The sequence below is a fragment of the Cyanistes caeruleus genome, chromosome 27 (genome assembly GCF_971803275.1).
Source record: "Cyanistes caeruleus chromosome 27, bCyaCae1.hap1.1, whole genome shotgun sequence".
Lineage (NCBI taxonomy): Eukaryota > Metazoa > Chordata > Aves > Passeriformes > Paridae > Cyanistes > Cyanistes caeruleus.
Window position 1 is genome coordinate 750,016 of NC_141727.1, and position 21,214 is coordinate 771,229.

The window sequence follows — 21,214 nt, forward strand, 5'->3', positions numbered from 1 at the left end:
GGGTTTTCTGGACCCTTCCTGTGCCCTTGGCCATGTGACATGTCCTGATCCCGTGGGTTGTTCCTCATGGGAAGCCTCTTTGCTGTTTGGTGTCAGATGATTGCAAGAGATTTGAAGGATTTCCTCCATAATCCAGCTGCTCCTGAGAGCAGGAAAGATGCCAAACTGGAGCTCTGTACCTGTGGTTTGCACCTTTTATCCCAGGATGGGAGGGGAAATCTTGCCCATCCTGCTCTCCACAAGGGAGCAGCCACACGCTGCCCTGTCCCTGTCCTGCTGCCACCCTGGGGTGCTGGCTCAGGAGCTGCTCAGATGGGAAGGAGCCAGGAGATCCCAAATCCCTGCCCAGCTGCAGGGAACCATCCAGCTGTTGGATCGTGGTCCAGAGGCCGTGGAAAGGCACCTCCAGATGGGATTGTGTCCAGGTGGGCACAATCCAGGTGTTGCTGGGAATTTGAGGCTACAGTGGATGCTCTTCTTGTGTATTTACTGATGGAGGGAGAGCTCTACCTCAGGGACAGACCCAGAGCAGTGTACCCTCACCCTGAAGTGTAACCACCCCTGAAGAAGCTGTGGGGACACCCCATGTGCAGGGGTGAAGTCTCCCTGAGGAGATGGATCCCGCTCCCCTCAGCACAGCCAGGACACAGCACCAGCTCCAGACTCTTTAATGTCCCACCCTTGGCTCACAGCTCAGCTCCAAGGATGCTCTGCCCCTCCAGGCAACCTCCCCTGGACCTCGTGTGTCCCCCAGGCCACACACTCCGGGCCCCTCCCCAGAGCTGACTGCACCCAAGCAGCATTTCCAGCTTATGGGAGCCTTTGGAAGGAGAATCCATGGGGGAACCCAACAATCAGGGGTGGGAAATGGGGCTGGGAACCCTCAGCCCTGCCTGGAGTATCTCTGCCCTGCCCAGCAAGCAGGCAGGAGCCATCCTGGGGACAGCCACAGCTCCACGTCCAGCAGAGACATCGAGGGGATGCACAGTCACAACGAGGGGTTTCAGGGGCACCTTGCTCTGTTTTGGGGGTGCTGCCTGGTCCCATCCTGCCCTGCTCTGCTCCCCTTAGGGCACCGTCCTGCCGGGGCGGTGGCAGGGCTGCAGGACACCTCCTCAGGGGACAAGGGACACCTCCCTGCTGTGCCCGAGGGACTCACTCCCTCTGCCTATTTGCCATTCCTGGCTGTGTCCCCCTGGCCCTGGGGCCTGCCTCTGTTGTCCCCCAGCCCCAGCAGAGACTGCTCCGTGGCCTGGTCTTCGTGGTCACTCATGGACATCTCGGCCAGGGCCTCAGCCATGGCCTGGCGGACACTCTCGGTCAGTTCAGGGACATCCTTTGGGCTCAGGCCCCGCGTTTCCACCCTGGGAAGGACTCGGATGGTGCAGGTCCCTGGGAGAGGAGGGAGAAACCAGGGATGTGTTAGAGGATCCCACCAGGAACCAGGTATTCCCCCGAGCATCCTCCACCCCAGCTGCCTCCCCACCCCTCAGTGTCCCACAGACACCCCCCAAGTGCCTCATCCCCAGCACCAGCCCTGCCCTCTGCCACGGGAATTCCTGTCCGAGCCTTACCAGAGGTGAATCTCTTCTCCTTGGAGCTGAAGAAGTCCCAGTATGGGGAGATCACAATGGGAACAATGGGAACCTGCAGGACACGGCAGGTCAGACACTCGCAGACAGAGCTGTCCCCAGGTGGGACCACTGCTCCTGCCTGGTGCTGCCCTGCACCATGTCCATCCCTGGGGCCAAATCCCCATCCCTGGGGATCAAATCCCTGCATCCCTGGGGCCAAACCCCCATCCCTGGGGATCAAATCCCTGCATCCCTGGGGCCAAACCCCCATCCCTGGGGATCAAATCCCTGCATCCCTGGGGCCAAACCCCCATCCCTGGGGATCAAATCCCTGCATCCCTGGGGCCAAATCCCCATCCCTGGGGATCAAACCCCCCATCCCTCTGCCCCAGGGTTCACACCCACCCTGCTCCATCCAGGGTGAACTAAAGGGGAAGGAATCATTTTGAAAAAGGCCTCCAAGGCCACTGAGTCCCCTTTGATTTACCACGAGGGTGCCCTTACCTGCGCCTGCACGGCCAGGTGGAAAGCCCCACGCTTGAAGGGCAGCATGGATTTGCCAGGGTTCCTGGTGCCTTCGGGGAAAACCCACACACGGAGCTGGAAGGGACAGGGACAGAGGTAACCCCGGGCCTCAGCCAGGTCAGTCCTGCCCACACCCCCTCACCCCACGGGTGTTTCCCGCCCAGACCCAGTTTCTCTCACGTTCTCATGCCGCATGGTGCTGGCAGTGTGGGAGATGACCTCGATGGCCGTGTCCCTGCGGTGGCGGTCGATGAAGATGATGCCACTGAGCCAACAGGCCCAGCCCACCGTGCCCAGGTACAGCAGCTCCCGCTTGGCAATGGGCACACAGCGCTCGGGAATCACCTCCACCATTCCTGGGGCACGGATAACGTCCATTAACACCTGCCCAGCCCCATGGGATTGGCGGCAGAAAAAACACCTTGGAAAACTGCTTGGAAGTTGAACTCCACAGCTGGATAAACCAACTGGATATCAGGAATAGCTTTTGCAGCTCAACCAGCCCTGAGAGGTGATGAGTGCAGAGAGGAGCTCTCCGGAAAGGCCAAATGATATCAAGAGCACAGATGAATTAATCATTTATTCCCTAATATAGGACGAGGTTGGGTTTTTTAAACTTAAAGGACTTTAAGCTGTTCCCAGTCCCAGGACCACCCTGTAGCATCACCTTCCCTTGTCCCTCCTCTCCCTGCAGCACAGCCCTATCCCAAAAGCTCTCCTGTTCCATTCCCACCACACATCCCTGCCCTAATCCTGGTGCACCCCTGGAGCCCCCCGAGGTGCCGAGATACCCCCTGCCCTGCCCTGACGCACCCATGAGGTCCAGGGAAGCCTGGTGGTTGCAGACGATCACGAAGGGCCCCTGCAGCTGCAGCTGCTCCGCGCCCCTCACCCGCATCCTGATGCCGTAGAAGCGCTTGAGGGGCAGGAGCGCGGCGCGCAGGAGCCTGCGGAGACAAGGGACGAGGTAAGGCTGAGGGACACGGGTGGGAGCGGGTCTGCACAGCCCGGGGCAGGCGGGATGGGCCAGGCTGCGGCTGCTCTGCTGGACCAGGGCTCGGGCTCAGGGGTGCTTGTGTTCCTCACACATTTGCAGCCTGTGAGGCTCAGATCTCACCCGGTTCCCGCCCGAGCTGTGCCCAGCTCCTGGCTCAGAGCAGAAGGAGCTGCTGGGGAGGGAGAGTGACCAGCATGAGGTGGTGGGAGCAAAAAAACAGGATTTTGATACCCAGGGATGATGGGAAAGCAAAAAGAGAAGGGAGGGATGGGGATGGGGATTTAATATCCCAATGAGGACAAACTGTCTCTGCCCAGGGGAGCCTCCCAGATGCTCTGCTGGATCTGTGTGTGGACGGAAAACCAGATCCCAGATTCCTAAAGCCAGAGCCAGCCGAGAGGAGCTGAGCTGGGGATGGATGAGCACAGGGCATGGATGGCAGAGGGACAGGCAGATCCCCAGGGATGTGACCCCGGGGACTGCCCCTGCACAGCTCTGGGCTGCAGGAGGAAGGGAAAACCAGCCTGAATACATTCCTTAGGGGAATCATAAATCACTCCACCGGACCTGCAGCATTGGGAAGAGATGGATCTGAGCAGAAAAGTGGTGCCACATCCCCGGAGGACTGGACAGGAAGGGGAATATCAGGATGGCAGCGATGGGTGATGCTCAGTATGAGAATAATGGGAGGAATGGAGGGAGGAGGGAGCACCAGGGATTCCAGCAGCCACGAAGATAAAATCCTGGGACACATCAGTGTTGGAATGGGGCAATGTCCAACCCACAGAGGGTCTGTGCCTGTCACTTCCCCAAGGGGATGGGGCAGGGGGCCAGGAAGGGCTCAGCACCAGGCAGAGGTGAGGAGGGAGAAGGAGGGGCAGGGTCCTGGCATCGTCCCCATCCCTCGGGAGCTGCAGGCTCAGAGATCTCTGAGGATCCGAGGAGAAGCAGTGCCCCAAAGCCAGGACTAATGACAGGGAAGTGCTCCAAGCCGCAGGCTTTGGGATTGGGAGGAGAGGGAGCTGGGCGTGCTGTGCTGGGTACTGAGGTGTCGGTGGGACAAGATAAGGCAGGTGAGTCACTCTGCCTCCCTCGGGGATTTCCACTTCGCCGGAAGCGTTGGCTTTGGAGCAGCTCTGGATGCTGTGCGTGCCCAGCATTCCAGCCGGGAAGGACCTGGGAGACGCTGCACCACCACTGATAACAGCGAACCTCCGACCATGCTCCTGCCACGGGCTGGGATCCATCGGCAGAAATCCTCAGTAAATTTCTCAAGATGGGATATTTTCCCTGTGACATAATTACATCCTTCCTGGTGTGTTCATCCTGCCCAGGAATCCAGCAACGGGATTGCAACACCCTGACCTTCCTCCGGTGTTGCACAGCAATGTCATTTCAGTGATGACATCTCCCTGCTTCCACCCTTGGGAGCGTGAGTCGGGACATGGCTGTGATCAGGACATGGCTGTGATGGGGCAGGGCTGTGCCCCTGACAGCTGATGGCACCACGACATCCCAAAGCCATAAAAACATGGAGCAGTTTGGGTTGGAGGAGATCTTAAACCCACCCGGTGCCAGCCCTGCCATGGCAGGGACACCTTCCACTGTCCCAGGCTGCTCCAGCCCCAATGTCCAGCCTGGCCTTGGGCACTGCCAGGGATCCAGGGGCAGTCATGGAATAATCTGTGCCAGCCTCTCCACCCTCAATCCTGCTGCCACAGAGGTGTTGAAAGTGCTGTTCCAGGGTCTCCCATGAGCAAAACCAGAGCCAGGGACACAGCACTGGGTGTGCATTTACCCCTGCCCTGATGGTACCCCCAAACCCCCCTGTCACCACCCAAGTGAAGACCCCAGCATTGCCATGACCAGGAACGATCCCTTTCATGTTATCTCATCCCTCAGGGAATCCCAGCTCCAGCGTGGCCTGACCCTCCCTCGGCACAAGTCAGCACCTCTCGCAGCACAAGATGCACTTCCCTGCCCCATGGATGTGACCACAGCTCTCACCATGGCCCCAGGGCTCTGCCACCAGCTGTGACCCAGCTGTGGGCCCATCCAGGGCAGGACAGAGCCCACAAACCACGGGATTTCCTCCACCTGAGCCAAGCCCCAGCCAGCTGTCCCCATCCCCAGCCCACACTCACTTCATGTTGTCCACGGAGCGTCCCCGGAAGGCGGCAAAGGGGGACAGCAGGGTGGCCATGGCCACGATCCAGCAGTTGAAAAAGGCCACCTTGCAGAGGTACTGGAAATGGGGGCTGCACCTGTAGAGCAGCAGCGCTGCCAGGGGCAGGAGCAGCAGCCCGTGGAGCAGCAGCACGTCCATGGGGCCGCCCCAAGCTCAGCCCACGGCTGGGATGGGATCCGAGCGAGTGGCCGGGGCTGCCAGGAGCGTGGCAGGTGAATCAGGAGGATCCTGCGTGGGCGGCTGGGGCTGGCCCAGGGAAAGGCTCGGTGTGGATCTCATCCCTGGGGATGGAGCGGCTCAGGTGGAAGCAGGACACCCCTCCAAGGGTGGAGAGTGGCCATGAGTCACGGCAGGACCCTGAGTCACCCGAGGTGTCAGCGCTGACAGGGCCCTCCTGGGCTGTTAAGAGCCACTGCAGTGACTCCAGACTGGTAAGATCCGATCTGCTGCGCGCAAAAGTGTCCCTGTCCTGGGAATCTCTGCTGGCTATGGGGATGCCAGCCCTGGGAAAGGGACTCTCAGCTGGTGGGGGCAGCAGGAGCTGCTCCTGGTCCATGGCCAACATCCCAGCCAGGCTGGTCACAGTCACCTGCTAGCACCCAAACCTCATCTTGCAGAGCATCAGATTATTGGAAGACATCTCCCACCTGGAATGACAGCAGGAATGTGGCACCAGTGCTCCCCAGCCCTGCTCAATTTGTGCAGCAGGAGCCCCTCTGCCCTTCCCCTCCCAAGGCCCAGCATCTGTCCCCAAGGTCCCCACAGAGCCTGGGGGGCTGAGCTCTGCCACCCGCTGCTTCCAGCCCGGGCTGCAGGAGGTGCCAGCCCTTGGCCCACTTGGCAGCCAGGGGTTGTGTTGCATGAGGTGTTTTCATGGATGCAATTAGCACAGGCTGTAATTAACCTCTCCTCCTGCTCTAGTGCCTTGCAATGGGCACACAGGAAACACAGTCCCCTGGAAACTCCTGGAACCAGGTCCTTGTCACAGCAGGGACGCCGGGCCCGTGTCAGCCCCCAGCAGCATCTCTCAGCCCTGCTGGTCCATGGCCCAAATCAGGGAATCACAGAATTCCAGGATGGTTTGGGTGGGAAGGACCTCAAAGCCATCATTCAGTGCCACCCCCTGCCATGGGCAGGGACAACTCCCACTATCCTAGGTGGCTCCAAGCTCCATCCAGCCTGGCCTGAGACACCTCCAGGGATGGGGAAAGGAGGGACATCCCTGTGCTGCTGCCCAGAGCTGACCCTGGCTCAGGAGCTGGGAGCAGCGAGAGCCCCTCGTGCCTCCGCATAACAACCCCTGAGGGGTCTCTGGGGGTCTCCCAGTCCCCTCAGGCCACTAGTGGGAAGGTCACATCCCCTGGGCCCATCCCAGCCCTCCTGCCCCTCACCAGGCAGGACCTGCCCTCAGCCCAACATCTCTGCAGCACTGTCCCCACTGTGCTGCTCTTCCACCCACACCTTCCCGTGTCCCCTGGAGGTGACAGAGATGTCCCCAGGTTCTGGCCATGCTGGAGGGTGCCCCAGTTTGACCAGTAACCCCGGGGTTCCGTCCACCAGCGGTGTTGCAATGCCCATTGCTTCACCCTTCCATTCCTCTCATTATTCTCATATTAAAGCAAAGATTGGGTCACATGTCAAGCCCACCCTTCCTGTCCAGCCCATTCCAGGTGACTCTTCACCTCCTCCTTCCCGTTTTGTGTCCATGTGGAAACCTTTAGGCACCAGCCTGGTCTCCCATCAAACCCAGTTTTGCTTTTGGATGCCTCCTTCAGTCCCTCCCAGCTGGAGGAGCTGGACCTTCCTACTGGAATCCAGCACAATTCTCCTGCTCCACATTTGTGAGCTTCTCCAGGAGCCAGGCTGGGGAAGATCTGCCCATTCCAGAGCACAGGGAAGGTAAATGCTACCTTCCACTGAGCAGAGAAGAGGTAGGGCAGCCCAAGAAGGGGGCTTAAGGTGCCTTTCTGCATCCTTGGCACTCCAGACCACTGGCCCTGAGGTCTCCTGCCAGGAGCTCCACTCCAGGGAAAAACCTGGAACACCTTAGGGCTCAGCAGGGCTGGCACCACTCTGTGGGACTGGTGGGGTGGCACAGGCAGGGGACAGCTCCCCAGCACCCAAAAACCTTCACTCCCCACTTCCTCCTGCTTCCTGAGGAGCAGAGCTGAATCCTGGGAAACTCCATGATTTCTCTCTTTCAGGCTGCTCTCCCAACCACATCCCAACCAAGATCCAGCTCTCCCTGTGCTCTGGAGATCCCACTCTGGAGCTCCCAGCACCAGCCCCAGCAGCCCCTCACCCCCACAGGCTCTGAAAGACCCCCAGGATCCCCCCTCAGCACCCCCAAACACCAACAGAACCCCCAGGACTCCCCCCCCAACAGCCCCCAAGCACTGACAGACCTCACCCAGCACCCCCAAGCACCGACAGACCCCACCCAGCACCCCCAAACACCAACAGAACCCCCTCAGCACCCCCAAACACAGACCCCCCCCAACAGCCCCCAAGCACAGACAGACCCCACCCAGCACCCCCAAGCACAGACAGACCCCCCTCAGCACCCCCAAACACAGACAGACCCCCCCGAGCCCACCCCGAGCACCCCAGCACCCCCAGGATTTGAGAGACCCCCCCCTCATCACCCCCAGGCCTTGACAGACCACCCCCCCACCATGGGGTGCAGGGGGCTCTGGCCCCCCCCCAGCCCCGAGGGAGCCCCTGCACGGAGCCACCAGCCCATGTAATTACAGATGATTAATTAGCGACAGCAGGGCGCTCTCCTAACAAAGAAAATTAATTACAGGCAAGGCTGCATTGAGAGCTGGAGGGACTAATGAAGGCTGGGACCACCTGGGCCCGGGGACACGGCACAGCCTGTGCCACCTCGGGGTGCCACCTCGGGGTGTCACAGGCTGTGACAGCGCTGTGACCCCCCTGCCCTGGGGCGCTGACAGCCGGGAAAACACCCCGAAGCCGTGGGAATGGCGGAGTATCCATCCGGGACCGAGGGATCGGCAGGCACAGCTCCCAGGCCCCGCTCCTCGGCGCTGTAGTACCCTGAGGGGACAGGCAGGGACAGGATCCCAGGCCTGAGGGGACAGGATGGGGACAGGATCCCAGGCCTGAGGGGACAGGATGGGGACAGGATCCCAGCCCTGAGGGGACAGGATGGGACAGGATCCCAGGCCTGAGGGGACAGGCAGGGACAGGATCCCAGCCCTGAGGGGACAGGCAGGGACAGGATCCCAGGCCTGAGGGGACAGGATGGGGACAGGATCCCAGGCCTGAGGGGACAGGATGGGGACAGGATCCCAGCCCTGAGGGGACAGGATGGGGACAGGATCCCAGGCCTGAGGGGACAGGCAGGGACAGGATCCCAGGCCTGAGGGGACAGGATGGGGACAGGATCCCAGGCCTGAGGGGACAGGATGGGGACAGGATCCCAGGCCTGAGGGGACAGGATGGGACAGGATCCCAGGCCTGAGGGGACAGGCAGGGACAGGATCCCAGGCCTGAGGGGACAGGCAGGGACAGGATCCCAAGCCTGAGGGGACAGGATGGGGACAGGATCCCAGGCCTGAGGGGACAGGCAGGGACAGGATCCCAGCCCTGAGGGGACAGGATGGGGACAGGGAGTAGGGAAGCTCAGACTGGGATGATGGACACTTGAGGGAAAGCTGTTCCCGTCAGGGGCCGTGGGGACAATGGGGACAATGAGGACAATGGGGACAAATGTCCCCGGGGTGTCCTTACCCGCTGCTGGGGGGACGCCGGGTCCCACTGTCCCGGTGGCGCTGGGGGGTGGCGGGGGTGGCACAGCTCTGCTGGAGGGGAACAAGTGAGGGATTGATGTGTCCCTGGAGGCCCGGCTGGGCTGGAGGTGCTGCCACAGCGAGGTGGCACCGAGCCCACCCCGCACTCACCCCCCGGCCCCGGGCGGGGAGCGCAGGAACCGCACGGGGCTCGGGCCGGGCCAGGGGATGTAGTGATGGTGGAAAACCACGGCCTCCTCTTCCTCCTCGCCCTGCGGAGGCCCCGGCAGCGCCTGCGGGAGGGACAGAGGCTGGGCCGGGCTCCAGGACCCCCAGAAGCGCCGCTGCCCGTGGATCACACCTGTCCAGCTCGGTCCCACTCGGTCCCGGGGGAACATTGTTGGGGACACGGGGGGTGGCGGCCCCACAGATGGGACCAGAGGCCCGTGGGAAGAGCCCGTTTGATCTGAGACCCGTCTGAGGGGGCAGGGTCCAGTCCTGGCCAGCCCTGTACTGGTGGCACTGGGAGGGCAGGGGTGAGTGCTGAGAGGTGCCAGCTGGCAGCGAGCTCAGCAGCTGCCACAGCCCAGCCCTGCCCCAAAAGCAGCATTGTTCCCCCCAAGGAGATCAAATGTTTCATATGGTTTTGGTTCGAGATGGATTTTTCAATGGTGGCCCCTGCAGAGCCTTCCTGCCTGGCTGGGCTGCACTTCCAGAGGGTCCTGGCTCTTCCCAGCTGGGCTAAAGCTCTGCCGGAGGGCCTGGATGGGGTCTGAGCTGTCAGAGCCGGGGTTCAAACCACCACAGAGAGCCCCAAAACCCCAAAGGGCTGCTCTGAGCTGGGCTGGGACCACCCAAGTGCTGCATCCAGAGAGTCCCAAAGCAGGGTGTGGTGATCCCACTCTTGAACAGCCCTGGGAAGGTTCCTCTGCCCACCCAGCACCCCTGAGCCTCACCTGGGCTGGGGCTGGGGCTGGCCCCACACCAAGGGGCATCAAAGCTGCCATGGCCAGGCCGTGCATCAGCAGCTGGTGCATTTGGGAGCTTTGAATCAGCATCAATTCCATCAAATCTGCCGGAGAATTGGAGATTCTGCGTCAGAGAGGGAGCAGATGGAGGGCAGGAGGAGCACAGCCTGGGATGAGTGCCTGGGATGGGGCGGCCCCAAGGCTCCTCCCTGTTCCCAAGCAGTGGGAGCAAAGCCAGACTTCCCCCACCCTGGTCTGGAAGCCCCATGTGGTGTTTAAAAATCATTTCGCTTGGATAAAGCTTGAAAATTGCCATATTTGAGCCTTTTCTTCCTTGCAAACGTGACCAAACATCTGGGCTGGCTCACAAGGAGTGATTACTGGGGCTGGAGCTCCAGACTTTCCACCCATTCTGGGGAGGATTTCTCCAACACTGGAAGTGCTCAGGGGCTCAGGAAGCAGCTGCCCTGGCAAGAGCTGGCAGAGGCAGCGTCCTTGGGGTGACCCAGAGCATTCCAGGGTCAGCTCTGCTCTGTGCACAGGGGCTCAGAGCCCCCCGAAGGGGCAGGAGCTGGGGCTGAGCCATGGGGGTGACCCCAGGATCCCAATCCCCACTCCTGGGAGCTGGATCCAGGTGAGGAGCAGGGTGGGGATGCTCAGTGCCTCCTCAGCCCCTGCCTGGCTCCACACGAGGAGCTGGGCCCAGAGCAGTGTCCCTGTCCCCTTGGCTGGATGATCACACTGGGGGTGGCTGCTGAGGCCAGTCCATACAGAGGAAGCCCCAAACCTGGCTCTGCATCCCCCCAAAAACCTCATTTCCTGCAGGTGTGAAATTCCCATAAACCTTCTGGATTTCCCTGAGATCCTGCTGGCTTCATCCACCCAGAGCAGCTGGGGCTGCCCCTGGATCCCTGGCAGTGCCCAAGGCCAGGCTGGACACTGGGGCTGGAGCAGCCTGGGACAGCAGGAGGTGTCCCTGCCATGGCAGGGGTGGCACTGGGCAATCCTTAAGGTCCCTTCCAGTCCAAACCATTTTGGGATTCCCTGGTTCCATGACCTGGGGCAAAAAAGGGTTTGGACCACCCCGTACCCCATGTGCTCCAAAGGCTCCAGAGCTGCCAGGCTGGGCTCCCAGGACACCAGGAGGTGGCTGTGCCTCCAGCCAGGAGCATCCCAGCACATCCTGGGACTCTGCTGAGCCGGCTCCAGGAGCAGGCAGCACCCAGCAGCAAGGAACTGAACCAGGGCTGGGACATGAAGTGCTGGCAGCTCTGCATGGATCCCATCCACCCCACGTGGCCCAGGCTGGGTCTGTCCTTTCTTTCCACACTGATTTTCAGCATCCTTTTTCCTCCCCAGATTTTTAAGGACAGCTCCACCTTCCCCCTCCCGACAGCACAAGGTGACTTTGCCCATGGTGTGTCCCCCGTGACCACAGCCCTTTGTCCCTGCTGTCCCCAGTGACCACAGCCCTTTGTCCCTGTGTCCCCAGTGACCACAGCCCTTTGTCCCTGTGTCCCCAGTGACCACAGCCCTTCGTCCCTGTGTCCCCAGTGACCACAGCCCTTTATCCCTGTGTCCCCAGTGACCACAGCCCTTTGTCCCTGTGTCCCCAGTGACCACAGCCCTTTATCCCTGTGTCCCCAGTGACCACAGCCCTTTGTCCCTGCTGTCCCCAGTGACCACAGCCCTTTATCCCTGTGTCCCCAGTGACCACAGCCCTTTATCCCTGTGTCCCCAGTGACCACAGCCCTTTATCCCTGTGTCCCCAGTGACCACAGCCCTTTGTCCCTGTGTCCCCAGTGACCACGGGCCCCTGGCCCTGCTGCCAGCCCCACTCCAGCCACGATTGCTGCACAAGGTTGGGTGAAGCCCCTCTGGACAGTGGCACAGCCCAGGGTTCCAATCCCACCTCACAATTCCAAGGAAGCCGTGGCACTCTGCCTTTCCCTGGGGATGCCTGCAGGAAATGGGGTTTTGGAGAACAAAACAGGTGAATTTCAAAAATAACCAACCAGCCCCAAACTGTTTCCCAGGAGCATCTTGCAGCCCAGACTTGGTAAAAACCCCAAAAATCGCATCCCGTGGGGCCGAGCATCCATCCAAGGACGGGAGGGACATCCTGAGTGTGGCTCTGCCCCTCTCACCCTGGAAAAGGCTGGGAGAAAAGCAGCGGCTGAAGTCAAGGCGGGTTTAGCGCACGCACCTCCCCGGACGGGCGGGGGTCCCGCGGGGGCGGCCCCGGGCCCGGGGAGCTGCTGCAGGATCAGCACCGGCGGCCGGGACAGGGGGGCTGCTCCGGGGGGCGATCCCACGGTGCGGAGCTGGAAGGCAGCAGGGGAAGGAAAACACCGGAATTGCACATTCCCAGCTTAATTCAGAGTCCTGGCAGCGGGGCCGGAGGGGACAGGGGGGACACGGCTGGTGACAGGCGGGGGGGGACAGGGGGGACACGGCTGGTGACAGGCGGGGGAGGACAGGGGGGACACGGCTGGTGACAGGCAGGAGGGGACAGGGGGGACACGGCTGGGGACAGGCGGGAGGGGACAGGGGGGACACGGCTGGTGACAGGCAGTAGGGGACAGGGGGGACACGGTTGGTGACAGGCAGGAGGGGACAGGGGGGACACGGCTGGTGACAGGCGGGGGGGGACAGGGGGGACACGGCTGGTGACAGGCGGGAGGGGACAGGGGGGACACGGCTGGTGACAGGCGGGGGGGACAGGGGGGACACGGCTGGTGACAGGCGAGGGGTGATGGGGCTGGTGGCACGAGGAGCAGGTGGCCAGGGGGAAGCAGGACGGGAGCCCTGGAGAAGGGAATGGTTGCTCTTCCCTGGTTTTTCCAGGGACACCGCCCTCCCTTCCCAGGTGACTTCCAGACCTGGAGAGTCCCCAGCTCGGGGGGCAGGGATGGCCTTTCGGGGTTTGCAAAACCCCCGGTGCCCACCCAAACCCCTCTGTCCTCCCGCCCCATCCCATCTCCACCCTCACCCGCAGAGGCGCTCCGGGGCTCACCCTGCGTGGGACAAGGCCGGGCCCTGCCGGGGGGCTCCCCCAGAGCCCGCGGGGGTCCCCGGCTGCTCCCCCCTCCATGGCTCGGGTGCGAGGGGAGCGGAGCTGCGGCAGGAGCCGGGAGCGTCTCCAGGGCTCCCGGGACAAACAAACCGTGCCCGGAGGGAGGAATGTCCCCGGGCTGGTTTTCCCGGCAGGAAATCCCCGGGAAAGGTCCTGGGGATACCGGGCTGGGGTGTCCTTGTGTCCCCACGGGGCTGGGCCGTGTCCCCGACGCTGGGAAGGGGTCGAAAGGAGCAGTAAAGGGGATCTGAGCCTCATTAGGGAATGGGAGGGACATTGGATCAATGAAGTCTCCCCAAAACTGGCGATGGGACCCCCAGAGTCTCCCCTAAAATTTGGGTGGCAACCCCTGAGACCTCCAAAATTCTCATCTAGAATTGGGGTTGGGAACCACAGAAACCTCCTCAGAATCTCCCAAAAAGTGGGGATGAGACCCCCAGAGACCCCTGTAAAATTGAGAATGGGATCCTTAGACATCTCCCCCAATAGTGGAAGATGGCAGCAGAGCCAGCAGAGCAGCACAGACTGCTCCTGGAGCCTCCCCAGAATTTGGGATGAGACCCTCAGAAACCCCCACACAAAATTTGGAATGAGAATCACAGAACCACCCCGCCCAAAATCTCCCCAAAACTGAGGTGGGAACCAAATGTCTTCCCTAAAATTTGGGTAGGAACCCCAGAGATCCCCAGAAGTTTTCCCAGAATTGGGGGTGGGAACCACAGAACCCCCCACCCAAATCTCCCAGAGGAGGGGAGCTCCAGAGAGCCCTGCGTCCTTCCCAGGATATTCCCAAGGGGATTTGTGTCCTTGGGCACAACCGGCTCCTGCTTTCCCCCGGCAGAGAGCCCGTCCCAGGAAACCCCGGGAATGGGGAATCTGCACAAAACACCGAATTCCAGCCAAATCCACTCTGTCCCCCCCAGACCCCAGCCTCAGGCACCTCCCCTCCACCTCTCCAGCCTCCCCAGCCTCACTTCCCAGGCCCCTCCTCTGGGAGATTTCCATGGATATCACATCCCAGACCTGCCGTGCCCCAGGGCAGATCTGGGAACTTTTCCCAGGGTTTCAGCCTGAGGCCAGCTCTGCTCGGGAACAGATCTCTCCCAAAACTCTCGTTCTGCCCCTGAACAGCACCGGGGACCCCCCCAAATCCTCCCCCCAGGCTCCGAGCCCGGCTGCCTCAGCCCCCAGCCCTTGGCTCCACTCCAGGCTATTTTCTGCTTGATTGGACTTTTCTCTGTGTTCCTAATTTTCCCGACCCCCTCTGGATTGCTTTTCTGCCTTTTGTTATAATCCTAAATTCCCATTATTTGCCCATTTAATTACTGTGCTGCTTCCTGCCCGTTTTGGCAGAGCCCGGCTGGCTGATCCCGATCTTATCTTCCCTTAGGAGGGATTCAAGCACGGGGATGGGGGATGAGGAGTGGGAGGGATCCTCGTGCCAGGGGTGGGACATGAAGGGTGACAGGGACCTGCTTGGAATGTCCTCAGCACCCTCATGGTAGCCTGAGTCCCTCTGGGGGGGACATTATTGAGAAGGAGAAGGAGAAGGAGAAGGAGAAGGAGAAGGAGAAGGAGAAGGAGAAGGAGAAGGAGAAGGAGAAGGAGAAGGAGAAGGAGAAGGAGAAGGAGAAGGAGAAGGAGAAGGAGAAGGAGAAGGAGAAGGAGAAGGAGAAGGAGAAGGAGAAGGAGAAGGAGAAGGAGAAGGAGAAGGAGAAGGAGAAGGAGGAGAATTTGGGAAGTTTTCTTGAGCCAAAGCAAGCACAAGCAAGGCTGGTCCCAAGTGTGTTGTGCAGCAGGGCAGGGCTTAGGCCAGGCTCAGCTTGGGGCTGAGGCTGGAGCCTTTCCCCTGTGCCCTGTCCATTTTCAATTCCCCCAGAACATCCCATCAGCCCCGCTCCCAAACCTCTTCAAAGCTCAGGACAGAATTAGGGCTGCAGGTCAGGGTGGGGGCTGTCCCAGGGCAGGAGCACCCCTGGCCCTTTGGAGGAGCAGGAGGATGAGCAGGAAGATCCATGGCCCGAGGGACCTGAGTGGCAGGAACTGGCCAGGAGAGCAGAGCCTGGGCACAGGGCAGTGCCGGGATGGGAACAGCTGTGGCTGTGCTGTCCCCAGGACACTGCCCAGGTCACCCTGCCGAGGTAGGAGCGATGCCCCAGCTGGAGGTGCCACCTCTGCTGACCCCCCCTCTTGTGACTCACCCACACTGGGAGAGGTGACAGCCCTGGACTGGTCTGTGTTCCCACCTTGGAGTGTTTGGTGGGGACACATAAAACATCCACTGGGAAAACAGGAGGGATCAGAGCATTCTCCAGCTCTGATGGGGATGGATCCCCCTGTTCCCTGCAAGAGCCCCCCAGTGCCAAGGATCCTCTGCCTGAGGATCCCCAGCAGAGGATTTGCTCCCTTTGGAAGCTCTGGAGCCCCTCCCTTAGAGCAGCTCTGGGATTTCTTCTGGAAACCCTCATAAACTCCCCCTTCACCCAGCCCAGGGCTGGGATCTCAGCTCCATCCCTGCTCGGGCACAGGAGCTCCGCTTTGGACCAGGAATTTTGCTTTTCAGGGCCAAGGCCTTGGAATGGGGTCAGTCCTGGGTGGGCAGGAGGGACAGGGACCCTCTGCCACTCCTTGGGCCATGTGGGTGCTGCTCCAGCTCCTGGAGTGGGATCAGTGGGAACCAGCCCCTCTCTGCAGGGCATCAGCCAGCTTTGGCAAAATAACAGAGCAGAGGCAGGCAGGGCACGGTGGCCTGTCAGACCGGGAGCACCGGGAAGCCGAGGAATCGAGCCCTGAGCCGCCCTGGAGGTGACAGCACATCCCTTGTGCCGCTTCCCTTCCCCGGAGACCCAGCAGAGCCAGAGAGATTCCCAAGTGAGGAAACCCCGACAGGATCAGCAGCTTTGCCCAACACTCGGGGGAGATGAGGAAAGCCCGGCTGAGGCAGCACATTCCCCCAGCCCCTGCTGCCTCCCGGGGCTCCACAAAGCAGCCCAGAGCAGTTTGGAGCTGCACACGGGGACGAAGGCAGGCTGTGGGGTGGCAGTGTGAGAGCCGCTGTCCCCTGGGCTGTCCCCATCGTGCTGTCCCGTTCAGGCACTCAGGAAACACCGCTGGGGACGCTCTGTCCGGAACTGTGAATGGGTTTAAGCTCCTCATTTTGAACGATTACCAAAAAAATCGCCTTTCTAGGAGGTCTCAGGCTGACAGTGCTTTGATCTTCATCGTCCCCAAGCTGTCACTCAGCCATCGAAGGCTTCACTTCCTCCGAATTTCGCTTCCCAGATCTGTTTCCTTCCACCCGAAATCCGGGAAGGGGCAGCTGGTGCGGGGCGGGGACCCCGCCTGGCTCATCCCTGCTGGGATGGAGGCAGCACAACCAGTGATCCCAGTCCTCCCAAACAGCTTTTGTCACCTGCAGGAGGAGTCCTGGCAGTGACTTCCTTCGCTTTGGGAGCGGCTGATTCATCGCTAATTCCCGGCTGGATCAATGGGAACAACGCCCGTGGTTGCGAGACAGCCCCTGGGGACATTCCCTGGGGCCTCGGCAGGGACACAGCCACCCTTCCCCTCCACCCGTGAGCAAATCCTCCTGTCCTGCCCCGTCCTGTCCCCTCCGCCTGTCCCCACTGGCGCTGGCACACGAGTGGACACCGCCACCCCCTACGGGACCCTGGCGGAGCCCAGACCGGGCTGGATTTGGGTTATCTGCAATCCACAATTTGTCCACATTTATTTCCCTCTTGCTCCTGCCCAGGGGACAATGACCTGAGGCCAGCAGGGCTGGGCAGATGGCCCCGCGCCGGGGAGGTCGGGAGCAGCCGGGAATGGGTGGGCTGGGAATCACCCGAAGGGTCCCCGGAGCTCCCCATCCTGCTGGGAAAGGAGAGAGGAGTTCCCGTCCCACGGCGAGGACTTCACGATTTCCTCCGGCTCTCCAACCAGCCCGGCCACCTCCCAGCCTGGGGACAAAGCCCGCAGCCCGTTTGCCACGGGATGACACCAAAGTGGCCTTGTGGGGACACCCGGGACACCCGGAGATGGTGGCACCAAAGTGGCCTTGTGGGGACACCCGGGACACCCGGAGATGGTGGCACCAAAGTGGCCCTGTGGGGACACCCGGGACACCTGGAGATGGTGGCACCAAAGTGGCCCTGTGGGGACACCTGGGACATCCGGAGATGGTGGCACCAGAGTGGCCCTGTGGGGACACCTGAGACACCCAGAGATGGTGGCACCAAAGTGGCCCTGTGGGGACACTCGGAGATGGTGGCACCAAAGTGGCCTTGTGGGGACACCTGGGACACCCGGAGATGGTGGCACCAAAGTGGCCTTGTGGGGACACCCGGAGATGGTGGCACCAAAGTGGCCCTGTGGGGACACCCGGAGATGGTGGCACCAGAGTAGCCTTGTGGGGACACCCGGGACACTCGGAGATGGTGGCACCAGAGTGGCCTTGTGGGGACACCTGGAGATGGTGGCACCAAAGTGGCCTTGTGGGGACGCCCAGGGCACCCGGAGATGGCACCAAAGTGGCCTTGTGGGGACACCCGGGACACTCGGAGATGGTGGCACCAAAGTGGCCCTGTGGGGACGCCTGGAGATGGTGGCACCAGAGTGGCCCTGTGGGGACACCTGGGACACCCGGAGATGGTGGCACCAGAGTGGCCCTGTGGGGACACCCGGGACATCCGGAGATGGTGGCACCAGAGTGGCCCTGTGGGGACACCCGGGACATCCGGAGATGGTGGCACCAGAGTGGCCTTGTGGGGACACCTGGAGATGGTGGCACCAAAGTGGCCTTGTGGGGACGCCCAGGGCACCCGGAGATGGCACCAAAGTGGCCTTGTGGGGACACCCGGGACACTCGGAGATGGTGGCACCAAAGTGGCCCTGTGGGGACGCCCGGAGATGGTGGCACCAGAGTGGCCCTGTGGGGACACCTGGGACATCCGGAGATGGTGGCACCAGAGTGGCCCTGTGGGGACACCCGGGACATCCGGAGATGGTGGCACCAGAGTGGCCCTGTGGGGCTCAGCCTTGGCGTCCTCATCACGGCAAAGGAGACTCGGAATCATCTCGGACCCGGTTCTTCCATCCGCGCTTGTGAGGGTGATCTCATTTACACAGAACTTCTTAATAAGACCCCCCCAAGATTTGGGATGGGACCCCCAGAGGCTCCCCTAAAACTGGGAATGGGACCCCTAAAAATGTCCCCTACTACTGGGGAGGGAGCTCCCAGAAACCCCCAAAAGTCTCCCCAAAATTTGGGATAGGACCCACAGAGACCCCTTCCCAGTATCAGGGATCCCTAAAGTCTCCTCTAAAGTTTGTGTGGAAACCCCAGAGACCTGCAAAAAATTTCCCAGAGAAACTCTCTCATAATCTCCCCAAAACTGGGGATGGGAACACTAAAGTCTCCCCAGCATTGTGGGTCCCATTATTAAAATAATTAAAATGATGACGTTTGAGTCAAAATTCCCTTTGCTGAGGGGGCTGGGGATTTCCAGCAAGGAGAACTCCATAAATACATTTATTTTACATATCCACAATACATATTTATATCGATTTTATACATATTTATATATTTACATATACATAATTTTATTTTTTTTTCTGTAAGAAGAGCCCAGGTGATGCTTGGGGGTCTGGATCCAAGGGCAGCCCCATCCCTGAGGGAGATCCAGGAATGCATCTCCAGGTGTTCCCGGCTCTGTGTCCATCCCAGGTTGTTCCTGGGGTCCCCTAAAACCTCCCCTGCTCTGCTCTGGCACCGAGGTGACAACACCCGGCACACACCAAAACACCAAAATCGCGACCCCAAACCCAGGGCTGGGCAGAGTTGGGGTCAGTTTGAGAGGGGGTGGGGCTGTCACACACCCAGAGCCCATCCCAGGACTTCCTGGGCAAGGGGGGATATCGGGGAGGGGTTCGGGGGTCCCGGGGATGGGCTGGGGCTTCCTGCAGGGAGTGGCCCCGGGCCCCCGTGTGCGGTGTGACCCCCGGGTACCCGCACCCATCCCGGGACCCGCACCCATCCCGGGACCCCCGCACCCATCCCGGGTACCCGCACCCATCCCTGCCCCCCGCACCCATCCTGGGACCCGCACCCATCCCGGGTACCCGCACCCATCCCTGCCCTCCGCACCCATCCCGGGTACCCGCACCCATCCCTGCCCCCCGCACCCATCCCGGGACCCGCACCCATCCCGGGACCCGCACCCACCCCGGGTACCCGCACCCATCCCTAGTACCTGCACCCATCCCGGGACCCGCACCCATCCCTGCCCCCCGCACCCATCCTGGGACCCGCACCCATCCCGGGTACCCGCACCCATCCCGGGACCCCCGCACCCATCCCGTATACCCGCACCCATCCCTGCCCCCCGCACCCATCCCGGGACCCCCGCACCCATCCCGGGACCCGCACCCATCCCGGGACCCGCACCCATCCCGGGTACCCGCACCCATCCCGGGTACCCGCACCCATCCCGGGTACCCGCACCCATCCCGGGACCCGCACCCATCCCGGGACCCCCGCACCCATCCCGGGTACCCGCACCCATCCCGGGACCCCCGCACCCATCCCGGGACCCCCGCACCCATCCCTGCCCCCCGCACCCATCCCGGGACCCCCGCACCCATCCCGGGACCCGCACCCATCCCGGGGTCCCCGCACCCATCCCTGCCCCCCGCACCCATCCCTGCCCCCCGCACCCATCCCTCTCCCCAGCCCATCCCTGCCCCCCGCACCCATCCCTGCCCCCCGCACCCATCCCTGCCCCCCGCACCCATCCCGGGACCCCCGCACCCATCCCTGCCCCCCGCACCCATCCCGGGTACCCGCACCCATCCCTGCCCCCGCACCCATCCCTGCCCCCGCACCCATCCCTGCCCCCCGCACCCATCCCGGGTACCCGCACCCATCCCGGGACCCCCGCACCCATCCCGGGACCCGCACCCATCCCGGGTACCCGCACCCATCCCGGGACCCCCGCACCCATCCCTGCCCCCCGCACCCATCCCGGGACCCGCACCCATCCCGGGACCCCCGCACCCATCCCGGGTACCCGCACCCATCCCGGGACCCCCGCACCCATCCCTGCCCCCCGCACCCATCCCGGGTACCCGCACCCATCCCTGCCCCCCGCACCCATCCCGGGTACCCGCACCCATCCCTGCCCCCCGCACCCATCCCTCTCCCCAGCCCATCCCTGCCCCCCGCACCCATCCCTGCTCCCCGCACCCATCCCGGGACCCCCTCACCCATCCCGGGACCCGCACCCATCCCTGCTCCCCGCACCCATCCCGGGACCCGCACCCATCCCTGCCCCCCGCACCCATCCCGGGACCCGCACCCATCCCGGGGTCCCCGCACCCATCCCTGCCCCCGCACCCATCCCTGCCCCCCGCACCCATCCCTCTCCCCCAGCCCATCCCGGGCACCCGGGGAGCCGGGACGGGCTCGGTGTCCCCGCTGTGCCCCCTGAGCCGCCGGTGCGTGCCGGGGGGCGCTGCCAGCCCGGGGGTCCCTCCCCGAGCCCAGCGGGGGCAGGGGGAGCGGAGGGAGGAGCCTCCCGGTCCCAGATCCCGCAGCGGTGACATCCAGGCTCGCGGAGAGAGCCCAGCGCGCCGGGCACAGCGCGGGGACACGGGCGGGGGACACCGGGCGGGACCGGGACCCGCGGCAGGGAAGGGTCCTGAGGGACACGGAGCAGGACGGGGCTGGGAAGGGCAGAGGGCAGGAAGGTGCTGGGGGACCCCCGGATCATGAAGGAGGAGCTGGGCTGCCCCCAACCCCTCGGGGGCAGAACCGGGACCCCACTGGGTGCAGCCATTGGGGGGCCCTGGCCCCGCTCGCTGCTGCTCCTGCTGCTCCTCCCCACGCTTCAGGTGAGTGGCCCTGGGGACAACGCGGGGACAGGGTGGGGGGCACTGGCGGTCCCCCCATGCCAGCCACCCCAGGGCCCGGGAGTGAAGGGTGGGGGCTGCCTATCCCATCCCATCCCATCCCATCCCATCCCATCCCATCCCATCCCATCCCATCCCATCCCATCCCATCCCATCCCATCCCATCCCATCCCATCCCATCCCATCCCATCCCATGGATCCCATCCCATGGATCCCATCCCAT

At 62.5% G+C, this 21,214-nt stretch overlaps 2 protein-coding genes across 4 annotated transcripts; both read right to left on the reverse strand.

The window, feature by feature from the left end:
* Positions 1-652: 652 nt before the first annotated feature.
* On the reverse strand, positions 653-9,030 carry LOC111940052 (1-acyl-sn-glycerol-3-phosphate acyltransferase alpha). Of its 2 annotated transcripts, XM_086864336.1 has the most exons (7): positions 8,089-9,030; positions 5,241-5,931; positions 2,913-3,046; positions 2,280-2,455; positions 2,079-2,174; positions 1,575-1,647; positions 653-1,392 (listed from the first exon to the last, which is right to left on the reverse strand). In XM_086864336.1, the coding sequence occupies exons 2-7, from the start codon at positions 5,420-5,422 to the stop codon at positions 1,169-1,171; spliced, it is 885 nt and encodes a 294-aa protein (XP_086720462.1). In that variant the 5' UTR covers positions 5,423-5,931; positions 8,089-9,030; the 3' UTR covers positions 653-1,168. The 2 variants fall into 2 exon arrangements, with proteins under 2 accessions (XP_086720462.1, XP_023798336.1); XM_023942568.2 differs by lacking the exon at positions 8,089-9,030 and having other exon boundaries at positions 5,241-7,572.
* PRR29 (proline rich 29) lies at positions 8,063-13,129 on the reverse strand. 2 transcript variants are annotated; one of them, XM_086864338.1, is made up of 6 exons: positions 13,024-13,129; positions 12,214-12,331; positions 9,996-10,111; positions 9,211-9,332; positions 9,041-9,108; positions 8,063-8,344 (listed from the first exon to the last, which is right to left on the reverse strand). In XM_086864338.1, the coding sequence occupies exons 1-6, from the start codon at positions 13,099-13,101 to the stop codon at positions 8,193-8,195; spliced, it is 654 nt and encodes a 217-aa protein (XP_086720464.1). In that variant the 5' UTR covers positions 13,102-13,129; the 3' UTR covers positions 8,063-8,192. The 2 variants fall into 2 exon arrangements, with proteins under 2 accessions (XP_086720464.1, XP_086720463.1); XM_086864337.1 differs by having other exon boundaries at positions 9,041-9,111.
* Positions 13,130-21,214: the final 8,085 nt, after the last annotated feature.